We start from the raw sequence: 17450 nt of genomic DNA, 5'->3' as shown, positions 1-17450 counted from the left end.
ATGTTGTATCCTTCATATATATGTTATACTTTTTTTAGTTCCAAGTTTGTAACGTTTAGAAATATTGATAATATACCAATTTTTGGTATACGTGTTCGTTCATAAAACCACCTTATTGGCCCAGTTGTCTGTTCGTCTGTCCTTCATCAAGAAAACTAAAAAACGAAAAGAGATATTAATCTGAAATTTTTATAGCGTACTCAAAATAGTTCAATTGGAGTACTTGAGTCCGTATGATCCATTTTGTACATCGAAAGAGATAGAATAAAAGTTTAAAATAACTTTTGTTCAAAACATTTTTTCGTAAATATCAATTTTTAAACGTGAAGGCGAAAATTAGGAAAAAACTGAAAGAGTTGAAAAACAAAAAAAAGTTTACTAGAATAGAATAACTGGCGGCCAGAATGCATTGTCAATTATACAGGGTTTTTTAATAATTAACTCAGTCAATTATTTATTTTCACTTGTTCTTCTGAATTTTAGATATCGTGAAGCTAAAACGAAGTTTATATTCAATGCAGAAACTGGTATTATGAAATTAGAACAAAAATTACCAATGTCATGGCATGCATTTAATGAAACACCCAAATTTATGGAAATACCAGAAATTCGTGCTATAAACGATGCCCAAAATTATTTAGTTATGTCGAATAAGAGTTTCTGGATGTTATACTATCAATATAAACCGTACACGGAACCACATACTTGGGTACCACCGTTCGACAGTAAGTACTGTAAAATATTACGTTTAGGGCTTAGCCGTAATTGAAATTTACTCACGAATTGGTTTTGGTTTTAAGGTTATGCAATGGTCGTTGGACCACAACATTTTGTAGCATTTGATGGGCAACATTATGATTTTAGTGGATCCTGTTCATATCTTTTGGCAAACGATTTTATGGATAGTATCTTTTCGATGATCATCAATTATATCGTTAAGGATAAAATTGTTAAGCATAAAATCTTTTGATTGATGATGTCTTGATTGAGGTCGACTTATTTGCAGATGTATGTATTCTGAATTTTCCCCCAATTGCTCCAAAAGTTTAGTACAGTGTTTTTCGGAGTTTTGTCCGTTTGTTTAAGGGATTCTGTATCTTAAAGACCAGACAGATTTTGATTTTGAACCTTCTAAAAATATTCTGATATCCTGGGGGATAAAATTTTGTTCCCCACAGTCAGTAGTTCATGAGTAGTTCCCGAGATTTCCAATGAAAATCTCTTCAAAATATAGAATTTCAAAAAGGATTTCCGGCAATACCAAAGAAAATATTCGACCAATCAAGTTGATGCAGTGCGTACTTCAGGAAAGCTACAGGACATAAAATGATTCTTTATTAATAATAAATCAACAAGATCTCTAATACACCAAGACTTTTCGGTCTCTGAAAGTGGACCGAAAACTGAAAATTTCCGTGGCAAATGATTCAGATATGCCTTTTTTATATATATCAACAAATTCTAGAGCTTTTTTAATAAATCTGTGTCATTTAAAATTTGTAAAGTTGAAGGCTGCAAAACACTGAAATTGGAAAAATTTCATTCATCATCAGAAGAAAACGTGATTTCAGTTGATTAATAATGATGTCCAATATTCGATAAAATATGTTCACTTTGAGCAAACTTTCCGGATCTTGGAGACGCTCATCTTCACAAAGTTCGTCAAAATGGCGTTTTACCTTTCTCTGACGAGTTTTAGAAAATTCAGGGGTTAAAAACGTGCAAAAATTGACTTCATTTGTTGATTGGATACATAGTTTCTGAGATATTATCCAAAATTCCATACATTTTCAGACAATAGGGTATATACCTGTGGAATATTCCACTATTTTTGAAAAAGTACTTCAAAATGTTGATTTTGCTAATCAAAGGCCATCAAAAATTTATTTCGGAAAAATACACAAACTTTCTTGTCAAAAACTAAAATTTTAAACCTTTCTTAAACTGTCAAAAACGCGGGCATCCAATTTGATGACGTAATATCGGTATCATTACACGAAATAACACAAATAAGTTTGAGAGATATATTCATAGACATCTGATTATAATAAATATAAATACTGATTATCTATAGATATATTATACCCAGCTGTCTACTCTGAACTAATTGATGGTCTATGGCTCATAGCGATATGGCATCACAGCAAGGCTTGCCCTCGTTTTAGGTCACGTGATATACAGTTTAAAAATTACGATTTTTAATTTTAATATTTTAAAAGGAAAATGTACTTTTATGACTCGAAATCAGAATATTTAAGTATATTTTTACATAAATTTTAACTTTTTTTCAAATTTCATTTCATTTTATTTTTGACTAACGATAATACCCTATTTCTCAAAAAAAATATGTCTAATAATTAAGAAACTGGATTTCTGTTTTTGGGTCGTAAACCGAAGCAAAAACAGCCATAAAATTTGCAGAAACTTGAGTTGATTTTTTTTCTTTCAGAACGTTAAATTATTTAAGAAAGGTGTCAACACAAAATTACCTGTACAATTAGACAAAGCATATATTTATCGCGAAGCAGACACGATAATGATCGAAATCTTAAAGGGCTTTACATTAAAATGTAACTTAAAATTCGATATATGTAAATTCCATGTATCCGGTTGGTATTTTGGTATGACAGCAGGTCTTTGGGGTACCATGAACAACGAACCACGTGACGATCACTTAGCATCAACGAAACGAATCAACAATAATATTGGACGATTCGCTCAAAGTTGGTCATTACAACCGAAAAAATGCCGTTCAACAAATAATCAAGCGAAAATTGCTACGGAACCATTAAATGAGAATTTAACAGAACTTTGTGAGGCGTTTTTCAGGAGTAAAGTTTCACCATTGAACACGTGTTTCCCAATTATGAATGCGTTACCGTACTATAATTTGTGTATGAATTATCCAAATGGAGATAACCGGACATCTTGTACCGCGGCTGTCGCTTATATGGAGGCTTGTAAATTGGAAAATACTCCGCTTAGAATACCAGATGTTTGTGTACAGTAAGTAATCATTTAAGTTGCAACGGCTGCCCATTAAGCCCATTGTGTTATCAAAATAATCAAATCCACTCTTTAAGAAGCTCCTTTTCTTTGAATCATTTGGAGCTAGGTAAGAACACCAAGAAAGTTTTGATAGTCGATATACATATTTACGTACCGAGAAAACGCCAAAGAATGGCTAAACAAAAAGCGTCAGTCTTCTATTTGCCAGAAGTGGTAAGAGGAGACGAAACATCGCTTCCTATTTCTTCCTATTGTGACAGCTCCTGAAATCATCATGATGCACTGGTAGGTCCAGTTGTTCATCTTGCTTGCAGTTTAGCCAGTGTCCTGTTATAGCCGCAACGATTTTGCGGCCCTTTGAAACGAAGTTTCATTTATTTTTAAAGGAGCAACTATAAACTAAACTATACAATGCATTCAGGTCACTTATGAATATTGTTATGAGAAAATATTATTTTGATTTTTTTATCAAAATAGATTAAACGATGGTAATTAAATAATATGTTTAATTGTGGCCATTGAAGTTTAAAATAAATTAGCAAAATTAATTTAGTCGTTGAGTATTTAGTTTTAGTTAAAAACAAATATAAACTATGATATAAAAACAACCTCTCGCTAGAAGTATGTTGAAACTGTTGTAGTAAATACATACTTTTAATCATATTCAACTATAATCTATATCACTTCTTTACGTACATCGCTTCTCGCTAGTAGCGCTGCACGTAAAGAAGTGTTTAAAAAAAAAAAATAAATAAATATAGAGTTTGAAGGGAGGCATCCATGTTCTGACATCAGATTGAACCTGCTTCTTCGACTTTCTTTAATAGTCAATTTATATCCTAAAAGGGAAGAGATTAGAGATAACATTTTTCATCTAAACCACTTTTTCCTTTAAAAGGAGGAGGTCCTTTGAAACGATATAAGGTCTTCCGAAGACCTACGACTTTACTCAGATCATATCTGTCTTGGAGTAGCACAAGTGACTTTTAAGATTGGCCTTTTTTTTTAAGGTATCCTCATTCAGGAACAGCTTTTGCAAACGGAATTCCCGAATACCTATCTTGTGTCCGAAAACTTTGTGCCATTTCTAGAATCGAGTGAATTAGTTATATTTCTCAGGCTTTCCAAGGGGGTAATTAACTGGAAAATTTGGAATTGTTGGATAATTTCCACTGTTGTTTCTTGTAGCCACTCTCTAAGAGAACTGAATTATTCAGATGACGGAACTACAGTAAAACCCCATTAATGAAAGCTATTCCAAAAAAAAATTGAGGGATTCTGTAACTTGAAAACGAGACAGATTTTGATTTTGAACTTTCTAAAAATCTTTTGATACTTTCGGGAAACAAATTTTGTTTTCAACAGTCGTGTCGTTTTTAAAAAAAAAACGTATCTAGTTCATTTGACGAATAGATGAGTAGTTCCCAAGATTCCCTTGAAAATCTCTTCAAAATATAGGATTGCAAATAGGATTTCCGGCAATACCAAAGAAAATATTCGAATTAGTTATGTTGGCTTCGTAATTGTTTGCAATGTCCCTTTTTCCGGAACCCTCAAGTCTATATTGCACTTTAGCCACTCTCTAAGAGGACTGAATTATTCAGATGAGCAGAACTACAATAAAACTCCATTAATGAAATAAATTTCGATTTTTGCCCCAATTTCCTTGATCAGTTTTTTGTATTTTATAAATACGTATTTCGACTACCAAGTAGTCATCATCAGTAAGAATTAGCGAGTCGTGATTACTCTTATTATGAATGTTACTCTTTGCTAATTTGGTGGCGGACTGCAGCTAATTCTTACTGACGATGACTACTTGGTAGTCGAAATACGTATTTATAAAATACAAAAAACTGATCTAGGAAATTGGGGCAAAAATCGAAATTTATTTCGAAATATTCTCTCATTTATTATCTTCGATAATATTTATACCCATTAATGAAAGCTAATCCAGAAAAAAATTTCATTATCTTTTAGATGTCAATTAATAAATGGTACAGAAGTTCCCGAAGGTCAATTTTTGAACTTAGATGCTGAAAGTGTACCAAAATCAGTTGATATTGTTTTCATTGTGGAGGCAAAAGAATGTAATGCAAATATTTCAACAAAACGGAACATCAATCAAGTTGTATCGTTAATCGAAAAAGAGTTAACCGATTTGAAATTAGCAAATAATCGATACGCTTTAGTTGTGTTCGGTGGTCCTGGAATTTATAGTGAGCCACGAAGTATCATTGTCAACAATCAAATATTTACAACACAACAAGTGATACCACATTACTTCGAGAACATACCAACGGGTAATGGAAGTTCGGATATATTCCATGCAATTAGTTTTGCCAAAGAGTTGATCTTCCGACCTGGTGTTTCGAAAACAATGATTTTGTTACCGTGTACAGATTGTCAAGCAGATAATATGAAAGTAAGTTTGCTATTTTTTTTTATGTGTCATTTTAGCATTTTATAGAGAATTTTTTTATACCTCAACATATCGAGCTAGTTTTTTTTTTTTTAAATGATCAAGAAGGTCCATATATCGGAATCTGCACCTATCTTTTTGCCGCTAGAAAGTTTTGGTTTTTGCTATGGGCCCAATAAGGCTAATTATTAGAATCCATTTATGAGGTGATTTTTGAAAATTTTAAAACGTTGAAAAAATAGGCCAGAAACGTATACTCGGTTGGTTTTCGGGGTCTCTGATAACTATTCCGAAATCAAAATTTCGATATAATCTTCCCCTCTTGGGGTAATTTACCTCGCTGGTCCAAAATTGCAATATTCTGTAAATATTCAACAAAATGGATCAAAAAAGTATACTCAGGGGTTTTTGGGGTCACTGATTACGATTCTGAAGTTATAATGGGGATGTACTCCCCTCTTCTTAGGTTTTTTCTCAATTAGGGGCCCATATGCTCAGACCTGTTTAAGGCTTTTCACACCTCCTCCCCGACTTTGCGCCAAGGAAGTGTCTTTTGATGATTTGCCTTAAGGTCAATTTCCTAGCACTCCTCCCCCCTCCAAAAAAAGAAAAGAAAATGAATTTATTGCACAGAATTTAGCTTGTCTCACAAAATTTCCCTAAAATCGATTAAAATATGACTTTGATTTTAAAAAAGAAATTTTTCAAACTGTTTTACCTGATTTATTTCTTGTTATTTACAGCTCGATTACCCAGTCTTACATCAATTATTACGAGAAAACGATATCACTTTACATATTCTAATGAACAACGATTTTGTTTTCCCGAAATCACGTATCAACAAAATATTCTACGGTAAATATTATAAGAGTCAAAAAAGAGTATTTCGAAAATTTTTCAAATTAATTTCTTTGTTATAGGAATTGACAGTAATACAGCGTATACGAAGAAAGATGTCAAAGAGTTGAAGGGAGACGCAGGTTTACGTAGACAAGTGAAATTACCTAAATTTTACAGATTTAGGATTCTGTACACCTTTAGCATTGGAAACAAATGGTAAATACGCATTTTTTTGTTTGTTTGTAGTTTATTGGTTCACTAAGGTTTGTTGAACACTTTTCGTTCGCCCTTTCCACACTACCCCCGCGAGAAATCTGAACCCCCTGGTAATATTGAGTCTGGATTATCGAGACTCTAGTTAGGATTATCGAACACTTTTTGGATTATCGAGTTCTCACTAGTGAGAGATGTGAGATAAGATTTGAGAAAGAAGAAACTATGCAGAATAATCTGAAGGACCGTTCCGGAATACCATGATTGTCCACTGGCTGCTCAAGGGAAAGAAAATTCACTGAAAGGTTTCACCAATCATCTAGAGAACCTGCTTGGCTCAAATACCAATTATCAGCTCTGCCTGGACCACAATGGCCAGCAATTTAAATGCTTTCGCTAAATGGTTATACTTTTTATAGGGTTATAAAAAGTAAATGTATTTTTTTGGCACATACTGTAAAGTCAGAGAAAATTAAATTTTATTATTGGGTAGAAATTAAAGCTTACTGCCATTTGTCTAAACACCACTGTTTACCCGTGAGAGCGCAAATTATGCACAAATTGTATAGTATGTATTATATGGGAATGTAATTATATGGGAAGTAATGTATGTGTAATGTAACAAAGTAATCAACACTGTCTATTCATGGTATTCACCAATTAACTTAGTCAATTGTTTGTTTTCACTTTTTTTATTCATATCTTTTGAAACAACATTAGGATCGGTTGAATTTGACGATTTAATCCAATACAGATTAGGAACTTTTTAACAAAACGAAAAAATACAGTCTGTCATTTTTTGACAAAACTTCGAAAGAGTACCGTAATTGTTGCAAACTTTTGTTACGTAAAATGCAAGAAAAGTTATCTTGTGGCAACATTTGCGTAGCTTGTAGAGATCGCTTAAAGGTTTATATCTAGAATAGTATAGTTTTCTAGTCTACCAACAGATAGAGTCATGTAATTCATAGAATAATATTGGCTTGGTCGTGCTTCATCGGCACTCGTGTAAGTTCGTTTCTTTTATGGTTTTTGTCTACACTTACCATTAGTTCATAAATAATCCAATAGAGTACACTACTATGTATGCAAATTCATGGTAAAATACGCGAAAAAAGTACAACATGTAAAAAAAACTTTAGAAATGTGATATAAAAAGTAATAAAACTATGGTATACAAACATTAACATCAACATGGGATAATAAAGACTCATGTTTTTAATTATAAAAGGGATATTAAAGTTGCTGTTGCACCGGATATTAGTTTGCAAAATAATAAATTTTTCTTAAATCGGTACCATAGAAAGCAAATTGGGAGTTATAAAATGAAAACCATTCGAAAACAATCAATGAAAATTATATTTTTAAATTTTTATGAAAAATAACAATAAATTTACAGGAAATTCACCAAAAATTAGTACAATCTTTTTTTTGTATTTTCTTCATTTTTTTTTCTTTGTGTAAATTTAAAAATTAAGTACAGACGACAACAAATAAAAGACTCCGCTCTAAATACACAACATCGTTATCAATATAAAAAAGTTTATTTATTTTTTGAAATTTTTTTTCTTTTAAAATTCTTTCGTTATTTTTGACCTTAGGCCCACACAATCAAAACAAAATCTTATTGTTGAGCAGAATTTTTTTATGAATCACAATATTACTTACATAATAAAATAGAACAGGTGAGGTTGGAGGAGAATGATGTCATGCTTAACTTTTATTCTATTATCAAAAATTATTAAAGTGAAACTTTTCATTTTAATACCTGTCTTGAACTACTTGTGAATTTGTCATTGACACTGTTTTTCCCGAAACACCCTATACAATGAACCAAATTTTTATTTCATAACGGCTTATAATAGCGAATCGAGGATCTTTAATACGTGCGAGCCCTCCTTATCCAACTTAAATCATTAATGGAACAACAGCACTCGGTCAAGGCGATATACAATACTTAAAAATTCTCTGTTCAGGGACTTCTCACAGAGGGATGAGTTCAAGGTTTTTGACCCAAAAACTTTGGGTCTGATTCTCTGTAGAGCAAATGAGGCTATAGAACTCTACTGAGGCCAGAGGGGATAAAGAACTACTAACTTTGTCCTTAACGGTAGTTCTCATAAGACTTCTAGTTTTCTCAAAGGGGTTCCTCATTCTGTACAACAGGATTCCCTATAGGCTTCTAATTATGATCAACGAAAGTCTTCCGATTTACTGCTAAATCTAAAAATACTATAAAATGTTAGGAGAAAACCAAAGAGTAATACAAAAGTTTAACTTCCCAATGACTACGTGGTGAGTACGTTTATGATCCATTCGAAAAAGTAAGTTCGCTAATTTTAAAGTTTATTCTTTTATTTATCTTGATTAAAAAATTTAGTACCCACTATAGCAATCAGAGTTCCCTTTTCTGATAAAAAATAGGTCGTTATTTTCCTAAAACCGTTTAAATGGATGTTCAATTGTTTATTTTCAAAGTACCATGAGATACCAGAGATCCCAAAACTCAAAATTTGCTTAAGAATCATTAAATTGATTTTTTGCATTTCTAAAACATTGAAATTTAAAATGAAGCCGTTGGGATAATCTCTGTGTAATTTACGTATTTTACTATTTTAGCATCATGAATTGCCGTCCATTATGCGAATCTTTCCAACACCTTGATAATACAATTACAACTTTGTTTTCTATTTTAGTTCAATTAAATTGCAAATAGTTTAAAAAAGGTACGAATGTATGCCTATTGTAAAAATATCACACAATCGAAATAAAACTTGTCTGTTAATTTCAATCAAGAGATGAACAAAGAAAACAACGTCTCTTAGTGGTCAAAACTATCTTCTCTACGTCTTCATTGGCTGTGCCAGCGAAAATATTGAGCAATCGATGGCCAGTTGAACATAAAATAAAATGAAGCCAGTTGACTGCCGTTCAAGCGTTTCCGTTCTACGGACAGTGGCAGCCAGGGATTCTTAACTAACCGGAGTGGCTCCAGAAATGTTTTTTAATGTATAAAATATTTCTAGATTTTGACTGTAATTCAAAGAAGTTTTATTTCAAAGAAATTATTTGAAATACTTAAAAATAATTTAACAATTAGGCATAATTTAATAAAATTTTTATTTGAAATTCTTAAACAATTTTGCAAAAACAAAAAAAAAACAAAATTAAATACAAAATAAATAAAATGCCCTATTGTTTAAATTAAAATCGTTCGGGTTTTTTCGGAAATATTTTAAGTACATATTCGGCGGCTCCTACGATTCATTTTCTGTTTTTGATTTCATATCGATGGCTAACTGGCGGGGCTTTCGTATTATGGAAACGTACTAGCTTATTCACTTTCAAGCAGAATATCTTTATAAAGCTAGAACAAAGTATTTAAGTCTTATTCTCGATGAAATTTGGGAGAAGCCAAGGTAAAACAATTAAACTGGAACTGAATAAAGAAAAGTAAATTCAACAATTGATTGTACGGGTAGAGGAAATGAACCGGGTCCGGTAGAAAGCATGAGAGATTGGGCGGCTAACTTCATTAGAGATCAGTAAAAAAGCTATGAACAGCAGGAACTCGCCTTATTCTAAAATTATGAGTATTTGTATTTTATCCAAAAAAAAGCTCCGAACGTTTTTAATATGGGGTGTCCGAAAACTCGCATTACAAGAGCAAGATAAATTTCTAAGAAGAAAGTTCTTTAGCAGTTTTTTTATCCGATTTATCATTTTCGAGATTAGACTTTGTTAATTTTCTTGAAACTGTTATAATGAGCATAGTGGTAGAAAATAAAATTTGCTACAATTTATCTTCGTACCACTTTTTCTCTAAATTCAATGTTCACGAAGTTTTCGACAAAGAATAAAATTTTGTAATAACTATAAAAGTTTGAATCTCTTTAGAACATTGAACATAAATTTAAAAAAACTCAGAGAAAAAGTGCTAAGAAGATGATAAATTGTAATAAATTTTATTTTCTAAACTTCTGCTTCTTTACAAATTTAACAAATTTAATTTTACTATTATTTTTCTAGTCTGTTTTTCTCTGGGTCCACGGGATCTTCCTACTGATGAAAATTAGATCCACAGTCTAAAAATGTACTGCACCGATTTGGTTTTAAGATATAATCTTGTTCAGTATGTAATTTTTATATCATATCTGTAATAAAGTTGCCTATACACAATATAAAAAAAAAAAAAACGATAATAAACGAAGGACCCAAAAATTACGTAGGAAATTTCTTCTTACAATTGTATATCCTTTATCACTCGGTTCTTCTAATACGGTAGTTTTGAGACACCCTGTATAAAAAAATATCACGAAAGGAATGAAAAAGAAAACAAAAAATTAAATTAAATTTGAAATTATAATTAAAGGAATGAACAAAAAAAAGAGAAAAAAATTAAACTAAATTTCTTATTTTAATAATAATTGGTTTTTGTGAAGACTTCTGTATTAATTTTAGGTACTTCTGGGAAAAATTACTTAAAATAAACCAAACAAAATTATATAAATGGCAAAACTTAAAACTAAAGCGCAAATTGTCAAAATTATCACAATCAAGTGAGAGTAATATGATTTTTGAGAAATCGTCATTGCAGAACAGAATCAATAAGAAAAAATGAAATTTCCTTTTCTATATAAACATAACAAAAATGCCCTTTCTGTTTTTTGAAGTATCAATTTGAATTTCTATTTCAAAAATACAGGAAAAAATATTTCCTTACGTAAATCAAACCTGAGATTATGTACATTTACGAGTTATATATTTTAATGTTTAAAAAAACGCAAAAACGATCGTTCTCAAGCATAAAAATAATTTTAACCCTTCAGGATGATTTTGCGTAGAGATTATCGCACGGTTATTTTAAAACGATTAATTTTTAAATTTCAAATGGAATGATCACTTGAAAATATTTTTACTTTCAAAAAATGTCATGCTTTATAGAATCGTGAATAATCACCACTTCAGTAAAGTCGGTTAAAAAAAACCGCAATTCGGATGGCTTCGTTATACTTCGATTATTTCCGTAGATACATTGTGTTTTCAATGATAGACAAATAAAATGTGATACCTTATTACTATTTTAATATATTTTATGAGTGACATTATTTATCCAGAACATTTAATACTAGTAAATTTGATATACTATTCTTTTATATGAATTAATGTATTCTCAACATATATACGTAAAAACCTAAACCTGACATATTGTAAACAAAGTTTGAAATTTCGCTCTTATCACTTTATAATGATTGTGGTACGAAAGACGTCTAGCCTGAAGCGTTAAAAATAAAATTCATACGTTTGAAAAACACCTCGAAAACCAAGGACCAAAATCGGAAAGGTGACTATTCTTATTCTATTGTACGAATCTCTATTAAATCAATAATTGATATAATTTTGAGATTCTGAGATTCAAAAAATGCTCCCAATTTTTGCGTTACTGATTCTGTTCGTTTAAAATTATAAAACTTGATTTTGTCCAAAAAAGCATTACAATAAATTTCACTAATTATATTAAATAAATAAAAGACTAGTTTTTTTTCAGTACTAAGTTAAATAAATTAATTAAGCACCGTTTTAAAAAATAAATTATTATTTTTTTTAAATATTCACAGCCACTGAACTTTAAATACAATGAATTTCTGAGTTTTCCAAGCTTTCAAGCTTTAAGTATACTTTCTCGAATCGAATTTTTCCAAACTATCGTTACACATCTAATAAATGGAAATAAAATATCTAACAGTTAAAAAATTACTACCATCCCAGTCCCAACATGAGTGGCCCATAAATCTAGGTACGAAGAACCCAATTGCGGTACGCTTTACAATTACAACAAAAGAAAAAAGGACGTCCCTCAGGTTTTAGAAAACCGGCGCTCTAGGTAAAATTCGATTTAAAGAAAATATAAGCAGGTGTATTATTTGACAGTCAATTCAGACAACTGGAAAATTGAAAGGCTGTTGTAGAAATCGTGTCGTACAACTTTTTCCTCTACGAAAATATTCATAGTCAAGGACTTGCAGATTTTCTTTTTCATAAAATCGAATAATTATGAGATTTGAGACTTTTTAATGTCAAGGTATGGTTGCCGCATAATAAAACTTTCTGTGACTTCTCTGAAAGGGAAGTCCTCGGCTATGAAAATTTCCACAGCTAAAAATTATTAATGGCGACCCTGACAACAGTTTTCATCCGTTCTAAAATGACTGTAAAATCCTATGTTGGATCCAAAACCTAAAAATTTGAATCATAATAATTCATTAAGCTTCATTCAGTAAAAAAAATCACAAACAAAAAATTTGTACTAAATAAAATTAAAAAAAAAAATGAACAAATGAGAGAAATTAAACAAAAGCGTATCGAAACCAAAATAATATTGGAATGTATTGCAGTCTTTAAAAAAATCAAACTTACAAAACAAAATAAAATCAAAAATAAATAATTTTAAACTTACAAAGTAATAATATTCATTGTGCGTTTATCATTTGTTTCTCTAAAAATTATAGCGGGAAATATGAAATATTGTGTGTTTTTATTTTATTCTATGAATATAGAATGTCTTAAAACTAGCGTAGTAGAAGAGTAGAGTGATATAGAATGAATATCGAAGAGAAAAAGTTTCGTTGCGGTTTGTGAAACGGAAGAATTCAAATTAATGATCGTATAGCGAACGGAGATTTAAGTTTGGAAACTTCAAGTAATTCTCTTAAAGTGGTTCTCAGTATTTTAGAAAAGAAAATTTTTTTGGAAAATCTGACAAATTTGAAAAATAAGTATGAACATTTTTTTTTCAAAACCGAACTCCTGAGCTAAATACTCGTTACTGACATAAATAAAACCTAGAATCAGGCGTATTTTTCGGAATAGTTTTTTGTACGTTTTCCACTCAACAAGGAGCGTACACAAAATTTTTTTTCTCAAAAATAACGAAAGGTGAAAGAGGATTAATTGAAGTAAAAAAACATATAAAGGACTCAAGCTAAAATTATCTTAATATTGATTTGACCAGGAAATTTCAATTTAAGTTATATTAATCGAGACATTTTCACAAATGATTATTAACGAAGGGGTAATGATACATCCTGTTCAAAAACCGCAAAGGAAATATCTTCATAGACTTATATCCTCTATATCACTATGTTCTTCTAATGTGATAGTTCTATATAATTGTGTATAGTAGGACACTATTTAATTATCACACGATATTAAGGAAACTTATCAAAATTAGTTTGTTAAAGCGATCGTACTAAACCAGGCAACATAATTGAGGAAACCAGTTCAAAATACACTTGAATTTTTGCTGGTTGCCACAGATAGTATGCCTAGTGAGCGGACATTCTTATTAACATCCGGTAATTATAAATTTACAATATTTAACTAAAGAAAAGGATTTTAAAATTAGTTTAATACAGAAGTCTTTGGGATAAATATTCAAATTAACAATTCAAAAGTCTCTCACAATAATTTACCCGCTCAGAATCACAATGGAGGCATCATCAAATATATTGTAAAAAATATTCCTAGAAAGGTGTCACCTAGACCTAAGATCTTGAGAAATAAACAATGGATCAAGAAATGAAAAATATTCTTTCTCTCAGAAAACGGTTCGAATATTTGTACAGGGTAAGCCATTTTAATCTATACACTTAAATATCTCGTTTTGTAGATAACCAATCAAAAAAAAAACGTAAATAAAAGTTGTAGAGTTTGATGGTGGACATTATGTTCTGACATCATATTGGGCCTAGTTCTTCGGGTTTCTTTAATATCCAATTTAGATCCTAAACTGTAAGAGATAGAATAACACTCTGAATTTGAAAGTAGTATATAATTTTTGTTTCAAACGTTTTTTCGAAAAACTTTAGCCTTCGGAGGAAATATGATTTAAAAATATGTCATTATTGCATTTAATCGCTTAGATTTCATCGATATTTACAGGTCAAAGTCATGGACACAGGTGAATGTCCTCTATTTTCCTTGCTTTTTGGCTAAAGCATTTTTCCGTAGTTACCGTGTTTTCTTTTGATTAAATGAAATATTTTTAAGTCGCATTTCTTTCAAAAGCTAACGTTTTTCGAAAAAAATTTTAAACAAAAATGTTTGTTAGTTTTTTATGAGGATCAAATTTCTAATTTAAAGCGTTATTTTATCTCTTAAATCTTAGGATCTAAATTGACTACTAACGAAACCCGAAGAACTAGGTCCAATCTGATGTCAGAACATGATGTCTCCCCCATCAAACTGTGCAACTTTTTAAAGTTATTTTTTGATTGGTTTACTACAAAACGAGTTATTTAGGTGTATAGATTAAAATGGTCCATCCGGTATATTTAGCAGATTTATAGTGCTGAACAAATTTCCAGTTAATCTACAATTTTTTTAATTGAGCACAAAAGGGACTACCGTACTAAAACCTTGAGTCCTCCTAACCACTATTATTTAAAAATATAAATATTAATAAGAAATATTAAAAATTATTATAAAATAAAATAAAAAAGATATTGATTTGGCTGGGATTCGAATATTGATTTCCTTGGTGGTAGGCTGGTATTCCTACCACTAAGTCACAATTATAATTAATAGTTTATACACACACTGTTGTCCTTAGCAATAACAAATATTGAGGTTAATAATTGAGATAAAAACTATCCTATATTTTAAGTTGGACCACAGTTCAGTTTCGGAGTTTATCCGAACCAACTTGTGACACGAGATTTTTATATATATAAGGTAGAAGGGAGATCAAGTCATGGCTACTCCGTCATACAAAGGGACATTATACGAAGTCATAAAACTATTTTTTTTAGTCTTAAGTTTATTTCCCAAGAAATTAGCACTGTATCAAATGATTAATTTAAATATTTTGAATCACCCGCGCAAAAAACAATTGAATTGTTAAGTTGGAATTAACGTTAATTCAAAAACGTATAATTTTTTTCTAAAAAAAAAAAAAAAATATTTTAACTTTACATATTTCTTAAATTTTAACATAAATAAAAGGAGTTTTCGCACCTAGTCCGTTTAAATTGGATAAAAATCGAAATTGCACTGACTTTAGTAAAGAGTAAAGGAAATATCTACATAAAAAGTTGTCGCAATTTTACTTCTATAATTGCCAAAAATTTTGAATGGCGCATTTAGTTTAAACAAATATTTAAAAAAACGGAATAAGTACGTAAACTCTCAAATGAATAGTAATACAAGCGCGAATCCAGAAAGGAGTTATCGCAAATTCCAGAGGAAAGTTCATCGATTTTTCTCAATTATAAAATAAATCGCAGAAATTAGATAGAATAAAAAATCGGATAATGTAAGAAAATAACGATTGATCGAGTAAAGGATTCAGTAGACATCTGATATCGAAACGTCGGATTTAGCTGAAGGATCCCCGTCGTCTCATAGTGTACATTCATTCAGGAAATTCGTTATATAATCGGCCCAAACTCGTTATCCGAGTGTTTTTGGAGTCGCTGAACACGAATATAACAATAGAATCGGGCACCAGATATCTCGGATATTCGTGCTCAGCGACCCTAAAATCCACCGGGTAACGAGTTTGGGCTGATTATCTAACGAATATCCCGAAAACTTCAGGAGACCAATTCGGGCGCGATATTCGTGTTCAGCGGTCCCAAAAATCCCCGAGTCAATGTTAGTCAGTTCCACGACCATCTAAAACCAATTGAAGAATGGGTCTTACATAGCATATGTTAAATAAGCTTTCTCTTTCTCTTATAAAGGTTTAAAATGGTGGGAACTGGTAATTAATCTCACTTTTATGGTTTTCTTATTTACCCAGGTCTCACTCAACCAGGTTCGGTTGTAATTCTTTCAACTACAATGAAATCGTCATCAATGTGAACTAAGTAATCGTGTTTATGCTCGTGATTATTATCCAAACTCAGCAATGAGTAGCATGTAGTTTTTATATAGTTTAAAAATTGATCGAAGCGATTGAGGCGAATTTTTGGATAATTGAAAAAAATTTCTGGATTCGTGTTTGTAATAATGCCACTTAAATTAGATTTCCAAATGTTAACGACCTCTTCTTGAACAGTTTTAACCACGCAAAATAAATTCGTTAAATTCTTCATACTCAAATAACAAAATGTTTCACTTTTTTTTATTCGGCGAATAAATAATAAATATATAAATGAAATTCTTCTTCTTCAAAAATAAAATAAAATTAATTATCACCTTACAGGCTTTCTGTGTTTTTTCAATAAAATTCATACTGAAATAAATGCCTAGGGCACTAACAGGATTCTTTCTTTTTTTAAAATGTTTGTGCTTTTTTTTTTTTTTTTTTATAATTCAATTTCAATGGCCATATTTACATTTTGGCTATAAAAAATCTGGAAAAAAAGAAAGAAAAAATTTGTTTTAATTCTAAGTCTGAAAAGAGTTTTTTTGACAAATTGTCGGAATTCTCCACCAGTAGAAGAATCAAAGAGTTACTAATACAGGATGGCGATCAAATTGGTCATTTGAAATTCCCTGACTTTTTCATGATGATATCAAAAATTCCCCGACCGTTTTTGAGGTATTATAATTTCAAATTTTCGTATTCGAAAAATTTTTCTTTGTCTTGTATTCTGATACAAAAACAGTCACTAAAGTAAATCTTATCCAAAACAGCGTTTACCAGATCTCATGTTTTTTGACTCCTAATGGTTTCCCTTTTTTTTTTCTTTAATCTACTTCTTTGTTTTTAGAAAATTTTTACAATAATATAAAAATTTTTTTTTCTTTCTGTATAATTTTGAAGGCTACAAAAAACCATAAATATTCTCTCAATATATTGTGCATGAACTATACCAGAGGTTCTCTAAACTTATTTCTTCTACAGCCCACTTCGAAAATCAAATATTTTTCAGCGTGTAATATCAGTTTTAATCTATGTAGGCCTCTCACAAGGGGGCGTTATTGCCGACTTGGAGAAACACTGGTCTATACACAAAAA

At 30.7% G+C, this 17450-nt stretch overlaps 2 protein-coding genes across 2 annotated transcripts in view; one reads left to right on the top strand and one right to left on the bottom strand.

The window, feature by feature from the left end:
- On the top strand, nt 1–6491 carry LOC123302953 (apolipophorins-like). Its single transcript, XM_044886047.1, has 7 exons — nt 1–5; nt 484–725; nt 801–949; nt 2450–3006; nt 4990–5434; nt 6175–6286; nt 6352–6491. Exons 1-7 carry the CDS (start codon nt 1–3, stop codon nt 6489–6491), a joined length of 1650 nt encoding a protein of 549 aa, XP_044741982.1.
- Nucleotides 6492–16737: 10246 nt separating this feature from the next.
- Nucleotides 16738–17450, bottom strand: part of LOC123302330 (transportin-1-like) — a 34818-nt gene continuing 34105 nt past the window's right edge. Inside the window, exon 8 of the mRNA XM_044885217.1 lies at nt 16738–16842. The gene's annotated coding sequence lies outside the window, so the exon portion shown is untranslated. The remainder of the gene's footprint in view (nt 16843–17450) is intronic.

Source organism: Chrysoperla carnea, chromosome X (genome assembly GCF_905475395.1).
Source record: "Chrysoperla carnea chromosome X, inChrCarn1.1, whole genome shotgun sequence".
Taxonomy (NCBI): domain Eukaryota; kingdom Metazoa; phylum Arthropoda; class Insecta; order Neuroptera; family Chrysopidae; genus Chrysoperla; species Chrysoperla carnea.
The sequence above is the reverse complement of the archived record's forward strand: the minus strand, read 5'-3'. Positions and strand labels throughout refer to the sequence as shown.